Here is a 17,472-nt window from a genome sequence, read left to right on the forward strand (position 1 = left end):
AGGACAACGACCTTTGACCTTCGACCAAGCCTTACTGTGTCTGCTCCCGGCCGCACGAGCACACCGTCCACACGTACCGTCCCGGCACCCTGATCCCCACTCGAACCCCGCATTTTAAAGCATTCATCTATTTGGTTTATCATCAAAGAATATGAGGTATATGATGAACTATCTCTCTTTTACATCCTACAGTGGATGAAGAAAAAAGTTTAAACCAACTCATAGAAAAGTGGAAACAAAAAGAAATTTTAAAAAAAGAGACAAAGGGAGAAGTTCTTGGGCGATTTACGGCTGGGAATCCAAAATCACCCACTTTTCTCTTGCCTCCTTGTTTCCTCTCTATCATGTAAAAAACTTTAGCCTTTGCCCCAGTTGATCTTCTTCTTTTGTGTTTTTGGTTGTGTAGCTGTAAAGCTTTCAGTGTGTTCTCCCTGTGGAGAAAATATAGAGAACAGAAGCAGCGCTGTGTCTCAAAGAACACCTCATGCTGTAGCTTTTCACACATAAATCATATTTATGCGTTCTCCACTGAAACAGGATTTCAGCTTTTTTCGTCTTATTATCAGGAGACACCGAGGCATGTGTCTGTCCGGAAAGCCTAAACCAAATTCATCTTCTTTTCTCTTGAAAAGTCCTGCAAATGATGAGGTGTTCGTCCACACAGTGCTGCCTCTCACTACTGTGAGCTTCCCCTCCCCTTTAAGAGGAGCGTCGTCTCAGTGAGGACGAGAATATCTTCATGGCTGACCATCCCATCAGCCATATTCTCTGATTAAGTCCCTATAGGACCATTTCTGGTATTATTTGGTTTAAAGAAGTAAGAATGAACTTCAGCAGGGAAAACAAAAAAAACAACAACAAACAAACAAAAAAAAAAACATCACAGATACATCCCAGAATATGAAAAAAGCACCTCTAGAAATAAATTAACAAATAAATAGCAAGGCAAAAAAGATAACAAGCAAATAAATCAACCCTACCCTGAATAAATAGTACGATCGAAAGTCTAAATCATCTTGATAAGGAGAAATAAAAAGCCCAAAGAGAGATAGTTAAAATTTTTGGTCTAAAATCAAGTTATTATCATCAATGTTTTTTAGGATCTTTTTTTTTCTCAAAGTCTTTTTTGTACGTTTTTTTTCTTTTTAATACATTAGCGATAAGTAAGCAGTAGAACATAGATCTTTTTTCTACAAAATCTATAGAAGCACTAACAGATACATTCCGTCTAAGAGTCAATGTGGAGAAAAGGTTTCACCCTCGTGGTGCAGACCCCACATCTAAAGTTTGGTTTGTGAAACGATTCTCGCCTGTCGACTGTTTGTCTGGTGTGGATCAAACCAAATATTCTTTGGATATGTTTACGTCCAACTCCCAAACCGTCAACTTGACTGAGGCCCCTGCTGTGTGTATTATTCTGTATCTGAAGCGAGTGTTACGTTGCTGGGGTCAAAATCAATGACGAGACATCACCGCTGACCCGATTCTTTTTTCTTTTTTCTTTTTTTTTTTACCGTTTGGCCTCCCATAAACACTTACATACAGAAAAACGCACAGTTTCACCTCAGACAAATTGACTTTAACCCATTTCTGTGCCCTCGTCCAGAGAAGGCAGCTCCTGTTCCTCTCTACTGTGTTTGGTTTGGTTCAGTATTTGGTTTGACATTATTAATTAAGGTTTGCTATTCATCTCTTTGTTTTTGGCTTTTTGTGTGTCTTTTTTTCTGCCAAGACAGTCTGTTTCTTTATCTAATAAAAATCTGGAAGCTAAATTTTCACAGTATTTTTTTCCAACCACCTGATAAAAATCTCTAGCACGACTACGAAAAAAATAAGGAGCTCTTGTAGTAATTAAGCGAGTACGTTATTCCAAATGAGTAATAAGCACTAAAGTACAGTACATAAAACGGCATCAAGAGACACAGCAGAGATAAAACAATCAGAACCAACCAACAGAAAAATAAAAACAGATTCTTAGAAGATTTCAGTTCAGTGAGGTCATTTGCGTTTAGCTCCATCCAGGACCAGAGAGCCGAGCTGGAGAGAGTGAGAGGCAGAGGAGGGGAGGAGTTGTCTGTCCTTCAGTCGCTCGCCTGTCTTTCTGCCTGTCTATCCATCCCTCCAGACATGCTACACAATTTCAGAGTGGGGCGAATGCTGCAGCCCTAAAGCTAACAGACAGACAGACAGACAGACAGATGCGACGGTTTCGCTTCTTTCAACGCCCGCGCTTTGTCCTCCTCCCCTCCTCCCTCCAGCCACATTTGGTTCGGGTTCTTTTTGGTTTGCTTCTGTCATTCCTTGGGCTGTGTGTTTGTTTTGGTTTTTTGGTTTTTTTGGTCTGGGTTTATTTTTGGTATCCTCTTATAAAAAAATGTGATGCCTGCTCCCCTCACGACAGTGTGTCCCTCCTTCGCCTGTCCCAGCGTACCCTTCTTTCTGGGGGTTCAGAGTAAAGGATCAGTTCCCTAAATAAAGCTTCCCCCGTGGGTTTTTGGATGGGCCAGGTGGAGGGGATTACACCAGGGGGCTTCCAGTGGTAACGTCCTGTCCTCAGCCCCCCCGCCTCGTCCCCTCTGTGTCTTTATTGTATTCATATGTCTTGGCTGAGGCCCTTTAAGAAGAGCTTGAGACAGCCTTGAGAATGCTTTGGTTTCCATTTGAGAATTAATGGCAGTCTGAGGTGGAAAATGACAGTGAAATGTGATTGATGGAGTGATGATGGAAACAGACAAATATCAGTAAACATGTCTAGACAGACAGGTGTCTGGGGCATCTATGCTGATTGACGAGGCAGGAATGAGAGCCGGCTGTGACTAAACTTGGCTTTATTGACTTATTTAGCCTTCAGTCTCAACAGTTATTACTTTAAATCTCCAATCACAGCCCTATTTCATACTTTCAAAATTGTCCCCACTCTTAACAAACGTCGTTTTCGGCGTGTGGAGTTTCCAGGGCATGTTCATTTAGCCACGGCCTCACCGATAATGGGTTATCTTTAAGAGTGAGGAAAGAGTGGTCTGATTAAGAGCACAAAATGTCCCATGTTTAGGTCTTAATAAATTCACTCACACCTTGAAATCAACTCGCAGTGTGCCGACTCTGCTTTAGATCTATGGCACTTGGTGAGGACTGAAACGAGCATCTTTCCCCCCTCGCCGTCTCTGTTCCTGCAGAGCAGGCACAATAAAAACAAAAAACTACGCTGACAGCACAAATGCGGGCGATGAAGATGATGATGATGATGATGATGACACTGATGATGACTCAAAGCCCAAAAGCTAACACTAAAACGGCTGCAACAATAAATAGGAGCTGGATTGCAAAAAAAACGCTAATAAATAATTTTTAAAAAAAACAACAAATGCAAACTGCACTTCTCAAAGTGTAAAAAATACATAGCGAATAACAAACCTCTGTCAAGGAAATGTGAAATAAAAGAGAGAGGAACGCTATTCTATACTCTTAGAACCAGAGGTAGGTAAAGAGACTAACACATGAAGATACAGCAGAACTGGCATTCATTCATTCACGAGCTGTTCACTCGTTCAGTAACAATCTTTTACAAAATTATCCAAAATATCTAGCGTGAAAACCGACGAGAGACACATGAGCTGACACAGACGGGATGAGTCGATGGCAAGATGGATTGGCTCTTGATGTGTGTGTGTGTGTTGGTGTGTGTGTGTGAGTAGCAGTAGCAGTAGAGTCCTGGTCCTGGATAGCTTCAGTATTTACACGTCCTTTGAATAAAGCTTTTCTCTCCGTATTTTTGGTTTTTGGTATTTGGGATTTTGGTATGGTTGTCGTTTTTTTTTTTTTTTTTCATTTTTTGTCATTGTGTATTCGTCCTCCGCCTCCTCCTCAGGTAAATTTTTGGTTTAAACTTATCCTCCCTACTCCTCTTCCTTCAGACCCGCAGCTTTTCGAAATAATAAAAAAGAAAGGAAAACGTAAGCTCAGTCCTCCTCTCCATTTTTTGTCCTTGCCGCCATTCCTTTGTCACATAGTAAAGTTATCTTTTGTCATTTTTGGTTTATGCACTCCGACATGCATCTCCGCCGTCTCTTCCATCTCTTTGTTAAAGAGTCATTGGTTTGTTTTCCTTCAGAGAGAAAGAGTGGAGAGGTGCCATGTCGATATCACGTGTTACTGACAAAAAGGTCCCACGTTGCCTCCTCCCCGTCTGTTTGGATAGATAAAGATTTTTGGTTTCAATCTTCCCGTTTCCCCCCCTTCTCCCCTCTTTCACTTCTTTCCCTCCCTCTCTCCTCTTTCATTCTGTGTATTTTTGGCATCGAAAGACTGGGAGAGAAAGAGAGAGAGAGCCATTGCAAAAAAAAATAACGGAAGAAGAGCACAAGAGAGAGAAAGAGATAGCTTTGGTGTGAAAGGCGAGGTTCTCGTTTCCTCCTTCCTCCTCCTCTCTGATTGGCCCTTGGCGCGGTCACTCCATCTTGGCTCCGCCCAGAGAGGTCGGGCTGTGTGCCATTTCGCTGGAGGAACAGGAAGAGGCGGGGCTGGAGCAGGGGGAGGGGGAGCAAGGGGTGGGGCTGATGCTGCTGACCGAGGGGAAGGGGGAGGGCTGGGAGGCTTTGGCTACGGCGGCGCTGATCAGTCCAGCGCCAGGGTTCTGGCCCATGTGGAGGAGGGCTGGGTGGTTGAGGAAGAGGGAGGAGGGGAGGCCCCCTGCTTGGCCCCCAGAGGCCAGCATCACCTTACTGGCCCCCTCAAGACTGGAAAGAGGCAGCTGACCACCACTGGCTGCTAGGGCTGCAGGATGGAGAGAGAGGAGAAGGTTAAAGGAACATTTCGCTGTTACAGTATTTCAGAACTAGAATTATTTTGATTTTTGTGTTTTGGTATTAGCTCGGTGTAGCTTGGTGTAAACGTGTCTTTCCTATTTAAGAAAACTCAGCCGTCCACTATATCGAAAGTGAAATTCAGCGCTTCTGAGTAGTTTGTCAAAAGTGAGTCAATTTATGTATCACGGCTCTATCAGGCAGCCTCTCATCTACAACTATTCAAGTTAATGATTTCCTACAGTGCACAGCCAGGCCAGAGAAAGTGGCTGAACTCTTTGTATTCAGCAGAAGTAGGTGGAGAATAACCATCACCACGTCTTGTATATGGGGAGCACCGGGAGGGGCCGCAAGGTGCTCAGAGTGCAGCTTCTCGTGCTGAGAAACATTTAACTTATCCAAAAAACACGATTTCAACACGGTGCCAACAGATAACAGCTTGTCTAATGTCTGTTGCAAGCTAATCTCATAGGATCAGATAGAGCGCTGCAACAAGTAAGCTGAGTGGTCTGTTGTTATGGAAACAAGGCTGACGACACACAAAATGCTACATGTGAACACAGCCTAATAATATTTGTGATCACATAGCAACAGCAAAACAGATTTTTTTTTTTTATTCATTTTTTTAACGCATTAGGAACCCAAACTACTCAAAGCTCAAAACGTCTTGTGGGTGCTTTGCATGACAGTCTGCTGAGGCTACTTTTGGTGAAGAAGCTCTGTTTTCTGCCTCCTCAGTGATCGATCTCTTGGTGTATGAGTGTTGAGCATCAAAGTGGAGTGATATGGTGAGTCCAAAATGGAGCTCTTGCTCTGTGACTCTGACACTAAAACCCGATACTTAAAGTTGATGGTTTGAACCTTTTATGTCATCCTGGTACTGGTGCAAATATTCACATACAACCCTGATCTAAAAAAAAATTGGGACGCTGTGTAAAACGCAAATAAAAACAGAATGCACTCATTTGCAAACTAACTGTGTTCACAGAGAAATGTTTTCCAAAGTGTTCCCGAGCTCATGTAGTAATCATGTGTTCACAAAGTGGTGAACCTCACTCGATCCTTGCTTGTGAACAACTGAGCCTTTCCAGGATGCTCCTTTTATACCCAATCATGATGCTATCACCTGTTACCAATGAACCTGATTACCTGTGGAACGTTCCAAACAGGTGTTTTGTTGCTCCTGTCCCAACTCGTTTGAAACATGCTGCTGCATTAAATTCAGAATAAGCAGATGTTCACAAAAATCAATGAAGCTGATGAGGTGAAACTTAAAATGTATTGTCTTTGTGCTGTTTTCAGTTGAGTATATGTGAAAAAGGATAAGCAAGTGATCACAGTACGCTTTATTTATGCTTCACACAGCATCCAAACTTTTTGGAATAAGGGTTGTAAGAATAAATAAAAACCTCCAAACAACTAGAAGTGCAGCAAACATCCCCACCAGCAGCGTACATTTTGGTGAATCTGACTTGACTAATGATGAAGTGAAGAGATGAAAGGCTACAGATGAGTGAGACGGCACAGACACGCACACAAAAACGTAGCCCACTCATTAACGTAACCATCGTCAGTCACACACAGACACTTGATGGGATGGATTAATGGATGTCGATGGCAACATATATGTCATTCTGCCTCTCCGCAGCTGTCCTCAGCCGCTTCACACTATGGATGAGCAAAAACCCTCCACTGCCTATTCATCCATGTCTCCAGCCTGCAGTCTACCAGCGCAATTTGATTCACCTACCGTGCATAACTGTATTACTCATCATCACACTTCTCTTTTTAATACATCTCTCTCCCCCTTCTCACCCTCGCACTGCAAAGCATGATTAGAAATTAGCTCTGCTGACGGTGGTCGGGACTGTTTGCTGGTCATTTCAGCAGGATTGTGCACTTGTTTTTTTCTCCTGTGCTATTCTCGTGTTGTTCTCAAGTGTAGGAAGGTGTGTGCGCGAGGAGATGTGTCGTGTGCAGTATGTGGCTGAGTTTGAGCATTTATGTGTGTGTGTAGGAGTGTATGAGAGACAAAGGTTTGTGTAAGTGTTTGAGAGGAGGGAAATGTATCGCCAGTGCGCTGCTGAACATAAAAAAAATATTTTCTGGGTATTTTTATGTATTCTGTGACCCTGAGATTTTTCCAGAAATGAAATTAATAAAGCGCACTTACACCTCAGCCTTGACCTCTAAATTATATTCTGCTTATCAGCGGTGCTGATGCTAAATTTTTTGTCTTTTCTTTTACACTCTCCTGAAATAAATCCAGTGTCTCTCTTTCTCACACGCACACACACACACCTTGGATAGTGGCCAGGGGATTGTTACCGAGGAGGGCTTGGCTCATCCCTGTGTTAACTCCCATCACAGTGTTCCTGTTGTGTCACACACACACACACACACACACACACACACACACAGCACCATACATGTGCAAGCATACGAACATACATATACGAACACAGACAGGCAGAGGAGAAAAGGTTAGAAAAAAGCAGGTTTAGCAGCAAGGACAAGCGGAGGGCAAATTCAGCAGATATAAAGAGCAGCAGTTTGCTGACAGTTGGCTATACAGGTGTAAACAATAGGTTAGAAATGCAGAAAGAAACAGGACATCTTGGGAAATGTATAGAACTCCAAAATCTCTCATGAACTGTGCATTCATGTTGAAGGACAGAAGTGATTCAATACAAGAACACAGCATTCTGCGCTGAACCAAAGTGTATTGTACTGTGTATCTGCACGTGTGTCTCTGTCGTATTCACCTCAAGTTTGCAGCAAAATCGGTGATGTAGTTAGACACGTCACCGTTCTTTTTACCCATACGCCATAAGCTGTGAAAACAAGAACCACACACACAAACACACACAGGGTTATAAAGCACTGCTGCACAGGGGGAGCAGTGGCGCCCAATGGCACGTCGAGATATCAGTGTGTGTGAGCACAAACGATCACTGTGTGCGTGTGTGTCGACCATTTAACTACAAACTGCAGGTGAACCGAGCATGGTGCAGTGCAGCATTCATGGTGAGCGTGTTTCTGGAAATGTGTGGTTACGCGTGTTCAAATGTTTTGTCTAAAAATATTCGGTGGAAGCGGTGATCTTTTAATATATGTTCATGATTCAGACGAATGAACAGACAGAGCTGTCACACATAAAGGGTCAGTTCACCCAAATTACAAAGTGGTATCTTAAAATGGAGGTACTGTGGGTTGTGCTTCATTTATTCAGGTTTTGCAATATCCATCTCTGAGATTGTTGCCGCCAAGCCAGTACAATGAAGATAAGTATGATTTTATCAGTGAAAAATTTGATGAAAAAAATCATCTGCAACACGTTTTATATTAGTACACAGTTTTAATAGGGACTATTTTTTCTGTAGAAAGTACAACCCTGATTCCAAAAAGTTGGGACGCTGTGTAAAACATAAATAAAACAGATCCTTTCTGACATATACTCAATAGAAAACCGTACAAAGAAAATATATTTTAAGTTTCACCTCATCAGATTCACTGATTTTTCTAAATATCTGCAGGTTGATTGGTAACAGGTGATAGTATCATGATTGGGTATGAAAGGGGCATCTGGATGGAGCGAGGTTCACCACTTTGTGAACACATGTATAAATAAATATGTATAAAGAATATTACTATGAACACATGAACACAACCGTTTGTTTGCACATGACTGAATTCTGTTTTTTCCACAGTGTCCCAACTTTTTTGGAATCAGGGTTGGACATAGTGTGTTCTGTACATTAGCCAGACATTTTTTTCTGAAGAGAGATGGTGCTCTTAACTTCACAAATGAATTTCCATTCACCTCTGCTGTATGCCAGTGGAGGCAGAAATCTCAGGGCCAGGTTTGCTAAAAAGAACTAGTTCGTATGACATGTTGTCCAACCAAGGAGGAAGATTAATCTGTGTATCATTGTTCCAAATGGCCACACGTGAAGGCTGCCTGAAAGTCGTCAAGCTGTCATTGAGAGAGGCAGTAATTGTTTAAATATGAAGGTAATGGTGCACATTTTGAGACAGCTTCTACTGGAAGGCATTCATAGTGCACAAATAGATATGATATGATAAAAGAGGGACTAGGGGAAATTTCTAATCCTGCCAACTCTCTCTTCTCCTCATACCAAGACGACGGCTGCATGAAGTGGACATGAATGTTGTATAGTCAGTTTCAGAGAGTTGTGGACATTGTTAGTGTGGGGGGAGGGGTTTCAGAAGCACATTGGCCCTATTTAGAGACAGATATCTGAAAACCTGGAAAATAAAACAATAAAACTATCACTAAAGGTAATCAGGATTTTTCTTTTCATAATTTGAGTGAACTGATGATTTCAAATTGGCCCTGACTATAACCGCTGGAAGCAACCAATCCCAGGTGGCGTGTTGTGAGCGTCTCTTGGTCGCTTACCCTGTGTTAAGGTTGAGTGTGCTGTGGCTGGGAGTGGCGGGGCTGGCCGTGCTGCGGGGAGGAGGAGGAGGAGTCACCGGGGAGGGTGCAGAGCTGAGGGAGGGGTGGGTGGAGGTGAGGCTGGAAGTCAGGGGGCAGACGGAGGACATGGTGGTCACCGTTGTGCTGCTGAGACTGGTCACGGCCTGCGACAGCTGGCTGGACATCTGGAAGATAGAGAGAGAGACAGATTCAGGTCCCTGAAACTGATGCCAGCTGAATTACAAGGTTTATTATCAGCTGTTTATTAAAAGACACACCGCAAAACATACTGCAAACACACTCCGAGGACAGTGTGTCCATTAAAACTACATAAGCGTAACAGTGAAGTCAAGGTTGGATATTTACCATGTGAGGGCTGTAGCAGGGCGGTTTGTGCGTTGGTGGGGCAGCGGGGGGCTGGCTGGGCAAGGGAGGGGTGGCACTGCTGGGGTTGATGCGTTTCTCTTTCTGCCGACGGTTGCAGAACCAGACCCGGATCACCTCCTTCTCCATGTTGAGCTGCTCGGCGATCAGCAGGATCTCCTCTGAGGTAGGCTTCTGGTTCTGCAGGAAGGGAAGGAGACAGGAATTCAGATCATTTCGTCAGTGCAAAGCTTCAAAAAAACAAAACACCAGGACATAAATCACTTGTTTTAGGACAGAGAGCAGAATCTGAGAAATAGTGACTTAACAGATGACTGTGCAGTATCTAGATGAGGCTTAAAAATTTCATAGAACTCCTACAGTCATTACAGTATTTTCTGTCACACAATCGCTATAATGTTGTGTGTCCTTTATTTATATTTAACAAACCCGAAAAAAACATTATCAAGCAGGTAGAGATAGATACTCTTAAAGGAGTCTGCCTCGGCCACAAAGCTGTTTTGTACTTGGGCAAAAAATCCATCCAAAATAAGCACATGAATTCATTAAGAGTGAAGAATAATCTTTAATCAACTTTTTGAAAGTTCTATAACTTAATGAAATAATAAGGTTGGATATCTTACCGTCATGAATGCGCGTTCCAGGGCCACACGTACATTCGTCTCGATGCTGGTTCTCTTCTTTCTGCGGCGACCAGGAACCCCATCAAAGCCCAGAGAGGATGAGGACAGGGAGCTGGGGCTGGGCAGGGTGCTGTCTATGGACATGGTCTCTGACGAAGGAGAGCAAACCCACACAAATGTGAATATCGGACTTACCGTCATGCACGCATGCACGCACTTTAAACGCATGACGGTCTTAAAGTAAACTACTGTCATTTTGATGAGAGCTCACCCGCATCATTGAGCCACTTCTCCAGCAGTGGCTTCAGCTTGCACATGTTCTTAAAGCTCAGGTTGAGGGCTTCAAAGCGGGAGATTGTGGTCTGACTGAAGTCATTGCCGTACAGCTTCCCCATGGCCAAACCCACATCTCCCTGGTAAAGAGATAAAAGGAAGAAGTGCAGTTTTAGACAAGTGACAACACAAAACGATCAGTGTTAATGTAACCAGCACATGCACACCTACACAGTAGGCGTATCTCCTTACCTGTGTGAAGCCCAATTTGATGCGTCTCTGTTTGAAAGTGCGGGCAAACTGTTCCAGCTCCTCCAGGTCACTGGGCTCCTCGGGGTGAGAGGTCACTGAGGGCACCGTGGTCACACCTCCACCGGCGCTCACCTCCACACTCTTATCTCGCTATAGCAGGTACGACGTCAGAGGAATGAAAGTGAGAACGGGAGGGAAAGAGAAGAGGTGTTTGTTTATCACCGGCGCAGAGAAGGGTTTTCCTTTTCCACTGACTAAGGCTTGAAAGTTTCCTCATACCTGTGCTTGGAGTCCCATTCTAGGTGGAGCAGACAGCAGGCTCCCTTGGTTTTGCTGAGGTAGCGGAATAAGATTTGGTGTCGATAGGAGTCCTGAGAGGGAAAAAAGAGAAAATTATCAACTATAATTATGACCAAAAAAAGCTGATTTTATGTTAACAACTCATCTTATTTCTGACAAAAACACAGAAAATAATCCCAGTAAGAGGCCTGCCCACCTTGCTGGCCCTGCTGTGCCTGTGGGAGGAGGAACTGGGCAGGAGACGGGAGCGGGTGGCCGGGCACCAACACAAACTGCTGAAGCTGCAGCAACTGCTGGATGTCCTGTTCAACAAGTGAGAAAGGACAGATCAGAGAGAGAATAAGACTTTATGAATCTCTAAGGATGGAAAGAGGGCTCAGTCAAAAATGCGTTAGGGTGTTATGTTTCTTCAGCTGAGGAGAGCAGCAGATTTGGACTTACAGAAAACATAGAAGTAGGAGGAAAAACGTTGTTATTGCATAAAGTAAGAGAAAAGAAATGGAAAATGTGTGCATTCATGCAAGGCAGAAACTGTGACTCATGAAATATACAATTGACATGCATGAAGAATTGTTCCATGACGAGTTCCTCAATCAAGCCGCGCATCAGAAAGTGGCTTTGATTGGCAGTCAGTACCTGGGCGGTGAGCTGGATTGGCTGGGAGAGGGTGAGCTGGGGTGGAGGAGGTGGGACAGGGACACTTTGGGCTGTCTGGTCCTGTGTGCTCTGTCCCTGTCCCTGGGACTGCGACTGGGCCTGCTGCCCTGTTTGTCCCGCCTGCTGCTGCTGCTGGGCTTGCTGATTTGCTGCAGCGGCTGCCTGAGCTTGCTGATTGGCTTGGGCAGCTGCGTGGGCAGCATGAGCGGCGTGGGCTGCGCTGGACTGCTGCACAGCTGCAGCCAGGAGCTGCGCCTGAGCCTGCTGCAGCAACAACTGCTGCTGTGCTGGCAACAGAGCTGTCAACTGGCGAAGAGAAAGAGGAGAGGAGAGGAGAGGAGAGGAGAGGAGAGGAGAGGAGAGGAGAGGAGAGGAGAGGAGAGGAGAGGAGAGGGGGGGAAATGAGACAAAGTAGAAAAAGAAGGAAAGATCGGAGGAAGACAAAGAAGGAAATAAAGTGTTCAAAAAGCAGCATGAGAGAAGCAAGCAGGGTAAAAGCAAAGCAAAGAGTGTGTCTGTGTGCACATATGTTGTGAGTCTGTCTTACTCCTATTTGGGAGCCGATCAGCTGTGTATGCTGCAGGGCCGTCTGTGAGGGGGTCGGGCCGTGAGAGAGAGGAAGGGCCGGGGACATCTCAGCACACTCCTCCATCTTAGTCTGTGTGGAAGATAACAGAGGGGTAAATGTAGGGGTAAATGCTGATTTAAAAACAAAACAAAACAAAACAAAAAACATACATGCATCCAAAGCACAAGTCCACCCATTTAGAATCTATATAAGCTTACCTGGCTATTTAAGGTCATGATAGGCAGCGCTGGTTATTGAAATTTTATGTGAAATTATGTGTGAGCTGATCAGAAATGTGTCTCTAGTCTGTCTCAGGGAATGAGAGTCCACTAGTCTCTCTTCTTCTTGCACAAAGAGATTATCTTTTTTTTTTCCCAGGATCAGGCATGTTTGAACTAGCAACAGGGGGGGGGGGACTCTTCCAGCTTACTGATTTGCATATCTCATGTGGTATGCAAATTAGGACGATGTCACTTTTTGTAAGTTGTAGCATTATAGATTTATGTCAGTTCTGAATGCGCTCGGCGAAGGGAGAGTGCCATCATGCTCTCTGTGTGTTTGTTTACATTGAAGGCTGGGCGGAGAGTCGCCACAACCTCAGCGTCAAACACAACAAAAGAGCGGCTGAACTGTCAATAAACCTGCTGTGTGACGTTAAAAGACAAAAGATCCACAAACATAGACCCAGACATATGCAGACATGCAGAGGCAGCTCAGTCGGACACACACACACACACACACACACACACACACACACACACACACACACACACACTCACCTTGCTGCTGCTCAGGGTTGGTGAAAGAGGAAAGGGATTGACTTTCATTGATTGAGCCTACAGGAGGAGAATAAGACACAACTTCAAATGCCTTCTATTTTCTTTTTTCTCTTTTCTTTGCTCCTACAAATAGTTGACTTATCAACACAAAAGATTTTTTGATCAATTTTGATCTTTTTTAACGATAGTTTTATTGATTTATCAAGCAACACTCACTGCTTCTAACTGCTTCAGTGTGACGGTTTTCTGCATTTTCTGTTTTATCCCTTTGTCAATTGAATGTGCTTGCATTTTGCACTGTTAATCGAACAAAACAGGGTCTTTAAGATGTCTCCTTCGCTTCTGAGAAATGGTGTCGTGCATATTTTCTGACATCATCATCATGCTCTGGAGCTCCCTGCCTGAGGATCTGAGGCTAGCAGAATCAGAGACATATATAAATCACTTGTACTTATTAATGCTGTTTTATTTCCAACATGTCTTATCTCTTTTATTTTTATCGTTGCTGTTCTTATCTTTGTTGTTGGGTGTTTTCCCTATTTTATCCTGTCAACCATATGAAGCACTTATTTATTACATAGACTTAAGGATTACATTACAAACAATGGACAAATTAATTGATAATGGAAATAATCAGTCCTACAAATATCTGACTGGCACTGTAACTTTTGTTGGTGCATCATGTAGATGAAAGAGGTGGAAGATAATCGTAATAATCACAGGAGTCAGACGTACCTGGTGATTTGATTCAGGTCCATTCCGCTCTGAATCTGCGTAGGAGGTAAAGGAAAAAGTGAGAAACTGATCACGTGTTAGAGCACAAACGCACAGAAGACTGATCATGTGAGTGCAATTATGTACATACGTATATATACGAAACGTATATGAACCTTGTGTATTTGGTGCCACTAACAGCAATACATCTTATCTTACCTGTGCCCTCCAATGGTGAGTCAGCCCCTGCTTTCTCCACCTCTACTGGCTTTGACATCCTGATATCTGCGGAAGGAAGACACGCAGATAAATAAGTCAGCATGGCTGATTCTTAAATCTGTGTCAGAGAAAAAGTGCAGACAGAAGGAGGCCATCAGAATCTCGATAACGAGAGGGGAAAGAGGACGGCCAGGGCGCTGATCTTAGATAGACTTGGGTTGAGTGTTTTCAGGTCACAGATGGAGCCTACACACTGTACGCTGAGCAATGTGGCTGAATCATTCACATGTTGAGTCCCTCCCACACTCATTCATTCTTTCCAATCAGAGGTTTAACATAAGAGTAGGTTGACCCAAGGTGTTTGCTTGTTCTAATTTTAGCTCGTGGTGTTTACGTGGGAGCAACTAAAAATGTCTCACCTTGTGTGTCATTCATTGTAAGACCACATGACTTCCTGGTTGATACTGTATTGGGACAGTCCCTATGGCAACAGCAGTGCAAGGAGGAACGCAACAAATAAAAGTCTTTAATGCTATTTATGACAAAAGAAATGGGGCATTTTGGCAGCAGAGAGTTTAGGAAAGATGGGAAAGAGGACAATCTGAGTAAGAGTTTTGAGAGATGTGTGTGTGTGAGCATGTTTTAGATGCCTCTCTCTCTCTCTCTCTCTCTCTCTTTGTGTGTGTGTGTGTAGTTTTGTTTTGTTAATCACCTGGCTGTATTATCTCACAGCAAGACTTTTTATTTGTCTGAAACCACAAACTGTAAGACAACTTTTTTGTTGTGTCCATTTGAAACCTTTTTTTCTTTCTCCTGTTCTCTCTCTCCCTGACACACACACACACACACACACACAGACACGCAGAGTTACTTCCCTTTTGTGAAAACATGCAAATCTGCCCAACGACCCAACTAATTATATCTGCCACCTGCAAAATAAACTCTCAGTCTCCCTCCTCCTTTTTCTCTCTCCCCTTTCACCCCCTCCTCTCCCCTTCATCTCTCCGGTCTTCATCCTGTTTTTTTTTTCTCATGTTGCAGATGAGCGAGTACTGACACTACAACAAATGGTAATTTTTCCCATCAATTTATTGCTTTTATCAATATGACACACTCGATACAGAAAGTACTCTTATTCAACTTTCTGCAGTGCCAACAAGCATGTTTTTCACCATTGGGGGGCAGCAGTGTCACATGGAGAAGATGACAAACCTGATCCTCTGACCACTACTGACCTGATGCAACTTTTCAATAACCAAACCATCAGTCCTGCGCAGCCATTACAAAGACAAGAACTTATAGATGAAAGAGCCACTCCCTGTTCAAAAGCACATTCAGCTGCAGACACACTTTCAGTTAAGCAGATGTGACAACAGTGGACTTAGTACATGTAGTGTCTTTAGGGGAAGGGGGAAGTGGCAAACAGCTAGAAAAGCTCCAGTCTGCCGCCACACTGCTTATAACTTGGGGTCAGGGAATACACACACACACACACACACACACAAACTGACCGCAGGATTTTCCTCCAATAAACGGACTTCTGCAAAAAGCTAATTTGGTCACCAATGATGCGGATGCAAAAAGTTGGCTAATCTATTATGAGGTTCAATTTGTGGTTATTCCAGCATTACATACAGCTCCTGTTTTGGAATTACGGCTAAAACTGTCCAGTGTTGCTCAATTTGTGGTGAAAAACCACTGAATCTGCACCAAAATGTAACATGCATTCACATCAAGATGCACACATTTAAAACTACCAAATTGGAGTGCAAAACAGAATTAATAATACGTGTCACCTGTATTACTATGGACTATGCTCACATCATCAGCGTGTGCAGTGTGCAATACCAAAGCCAAATCCACCATATAACATGATTGTCCAACTCATAAAACAGCTGTAATGTTAAGTTCCCTTACTGCTGCCTTTTGTACTGTACTGCCAGCTCACGGGACACCGGTGTGTGTATTGATTCATGATTCAAAATTGCCTACATACAGTAGCATGGTGGATAATGTGGTCAGTAATACAGTGGTGGGACAGTATATCAAGATGCTCTGTCTTTTTCTCACTTCCCCTCCCGACTTCCCCTTGCACCGGGTTGAACGCGGAGTGCTAAAACCCAACACTTACTGTCAGCGAGGCTATTAATATTAGCCTGCACTCTCTCACTCTTTTCCCCTCACTCTCTCTTTTAAAGCCTCCCTCTCTTTTAACAACACATTGCTGCATACACAAACACAGCTAATTTTACTTGGCACAGAGCAGAGATACATGTTACGAATGTTTTCACAACAGTAGTGGATTTAAATAAGTATGAGATTAAGAAGCTCTACGTATCTCTGACCAGGGGCTCTTTGCTCGTCTTTGTACATGGAGAAAAAATTTAATTCACAGTAGCAGTTTTCCAAGTACAAGCTTAAACTGCTATGTCTATTTCATCCATCATTAAGCTGTCACAGCATATGCTAATCTTGAGGCAAAGCTCAGGGTTTATCTTTGACCCCGTGTGACCAGCGAGCACACTCACTGTATCTCAAACAGACCAAATTTCATGCTGTATAATCCTGTGTCATGAATAAGTGATGCAATAGAAAGGAACAAGGAACAACAGTGTCTGTGCTCAGTCTGGACTGTTTCTGTTATTGTCCTCTGGGTATTTTGGCTGAGATGAAACTCCGCTGCAGCCATCCCAAACCTCCCTCCAACACACCCCACTGTTGAGCGGGGTGTCTGGGAACTGGAGTCATCACATACGGGTACAACTGTGGATATCAAAAACCAACCAATTTTGATTGCAAACAAATATTTTCCACTGAAAGCTCAACAGCTTAAGAACATCTGAGGATGGAGAAATACGTTCGAAATATGAAAAAAAAGAATAAATAAATAGATGAAAAAATAAGGAATAAAGCAATGAACAGAAGTGGAAAATCTAACGATAAAGTTAAAGCTAAAGGAAAACCTGAGCTGTCGCAGCAGCAGCAGTCTGACCATCAAGGCTGTGACATCTCATTATAGCCTGTGCCGCCGACATTGTTGGTCATTTTATCAGTGTTAAGTGTTTCCTGCACAAAAATTACTAATGTCATGCTACACGTGAGCTCATACAACACCTTATGAATATCAGGAAATGCTGCTTGAATACAGACAGATGTCAGTGTGGCAAGAGATTGTCAATGAGAACTATATGCAGACTTATGTTAATTTTTCAGAGTAAAGAAATATTTTTTTCACTTCTTGCATTGATGTACTGTGAGCATGATGAGCAAGGCTGTAAATACTATATTGACTGCACAGTTAATTAACTGGGGAAATGTTCCTCTGTAGCTAAAGAGAACACTTAATATTCCTCATTTATTCATTTATAATTTAGGTCACAGATGGAGCCTAAATTAGCTAAACCGCTGAACTGCTTAACAAACCTTAAGATGACTCAGACAGTAGAATGTGAAAATA

General features: G+C 43.3%; 1 protein-coding gene across 1 annotated transcript in view; it reads right to left on the bottom strand.

The window, feature by feature from the left end:
* Positions 1–4,324: 4,324 nt before the first annotated feature.
* pou2f2a (POU class 2 homeobox 2a) overlaps positions 4,325–17,472 on the bottom strand; it is a 38,077-nt gene continuing 24,929 nt past the window's right edge. The window contains 13 exon segments of the mRNA XM_041941929.1: positions 4,325–4,773; positions 7,104–7,177; positions 9,226–9,431; positions 9,613–9,810; positions 10,254–10,402; positions 10,525–10,666; positions 10,779–11,149; positions 11,275–11,380; positions 11,715–12,041; positions 12,283–12,393; positions 13,083–13,139; positions 13,818–13,852; positions 14,016–14,081. Coding sequence (XP_041797863.1) covers positions 4,448–4,773; positions 7,104–7,177; positions 9,226–9,431; positions 9,613–9,810; positions 10,254–10,402; positions 10,525–10,666; positions 10,779–11,149; positions 11,275–11,380; positions 11,715–12,041; positions 12,283–12,393; positions 13,083–13,139; positions 13,818–13,852; positions 14,016–14,081 — 2,168 coding nt within the window. The 3' untranslated portion in view covers positions 4,325–4,447.

The sequence above is a fragment of the Chelmon rostratus genome, chromosome 8 (assembly GCF_017976325.1).
Source record: "Chelmon rostratus isolate fCheRos1 chromosome 8, fCheRos1.pri, whole genome shotgun sequence".
Classification (NCBI taxonomy): domain Eukaryota; kingdom Metazoa; phylum Chordata; class Actinopteri; order Chaetodontiformes; family Chaetodontidae; genus Chelmon; species Chelmon rostratus.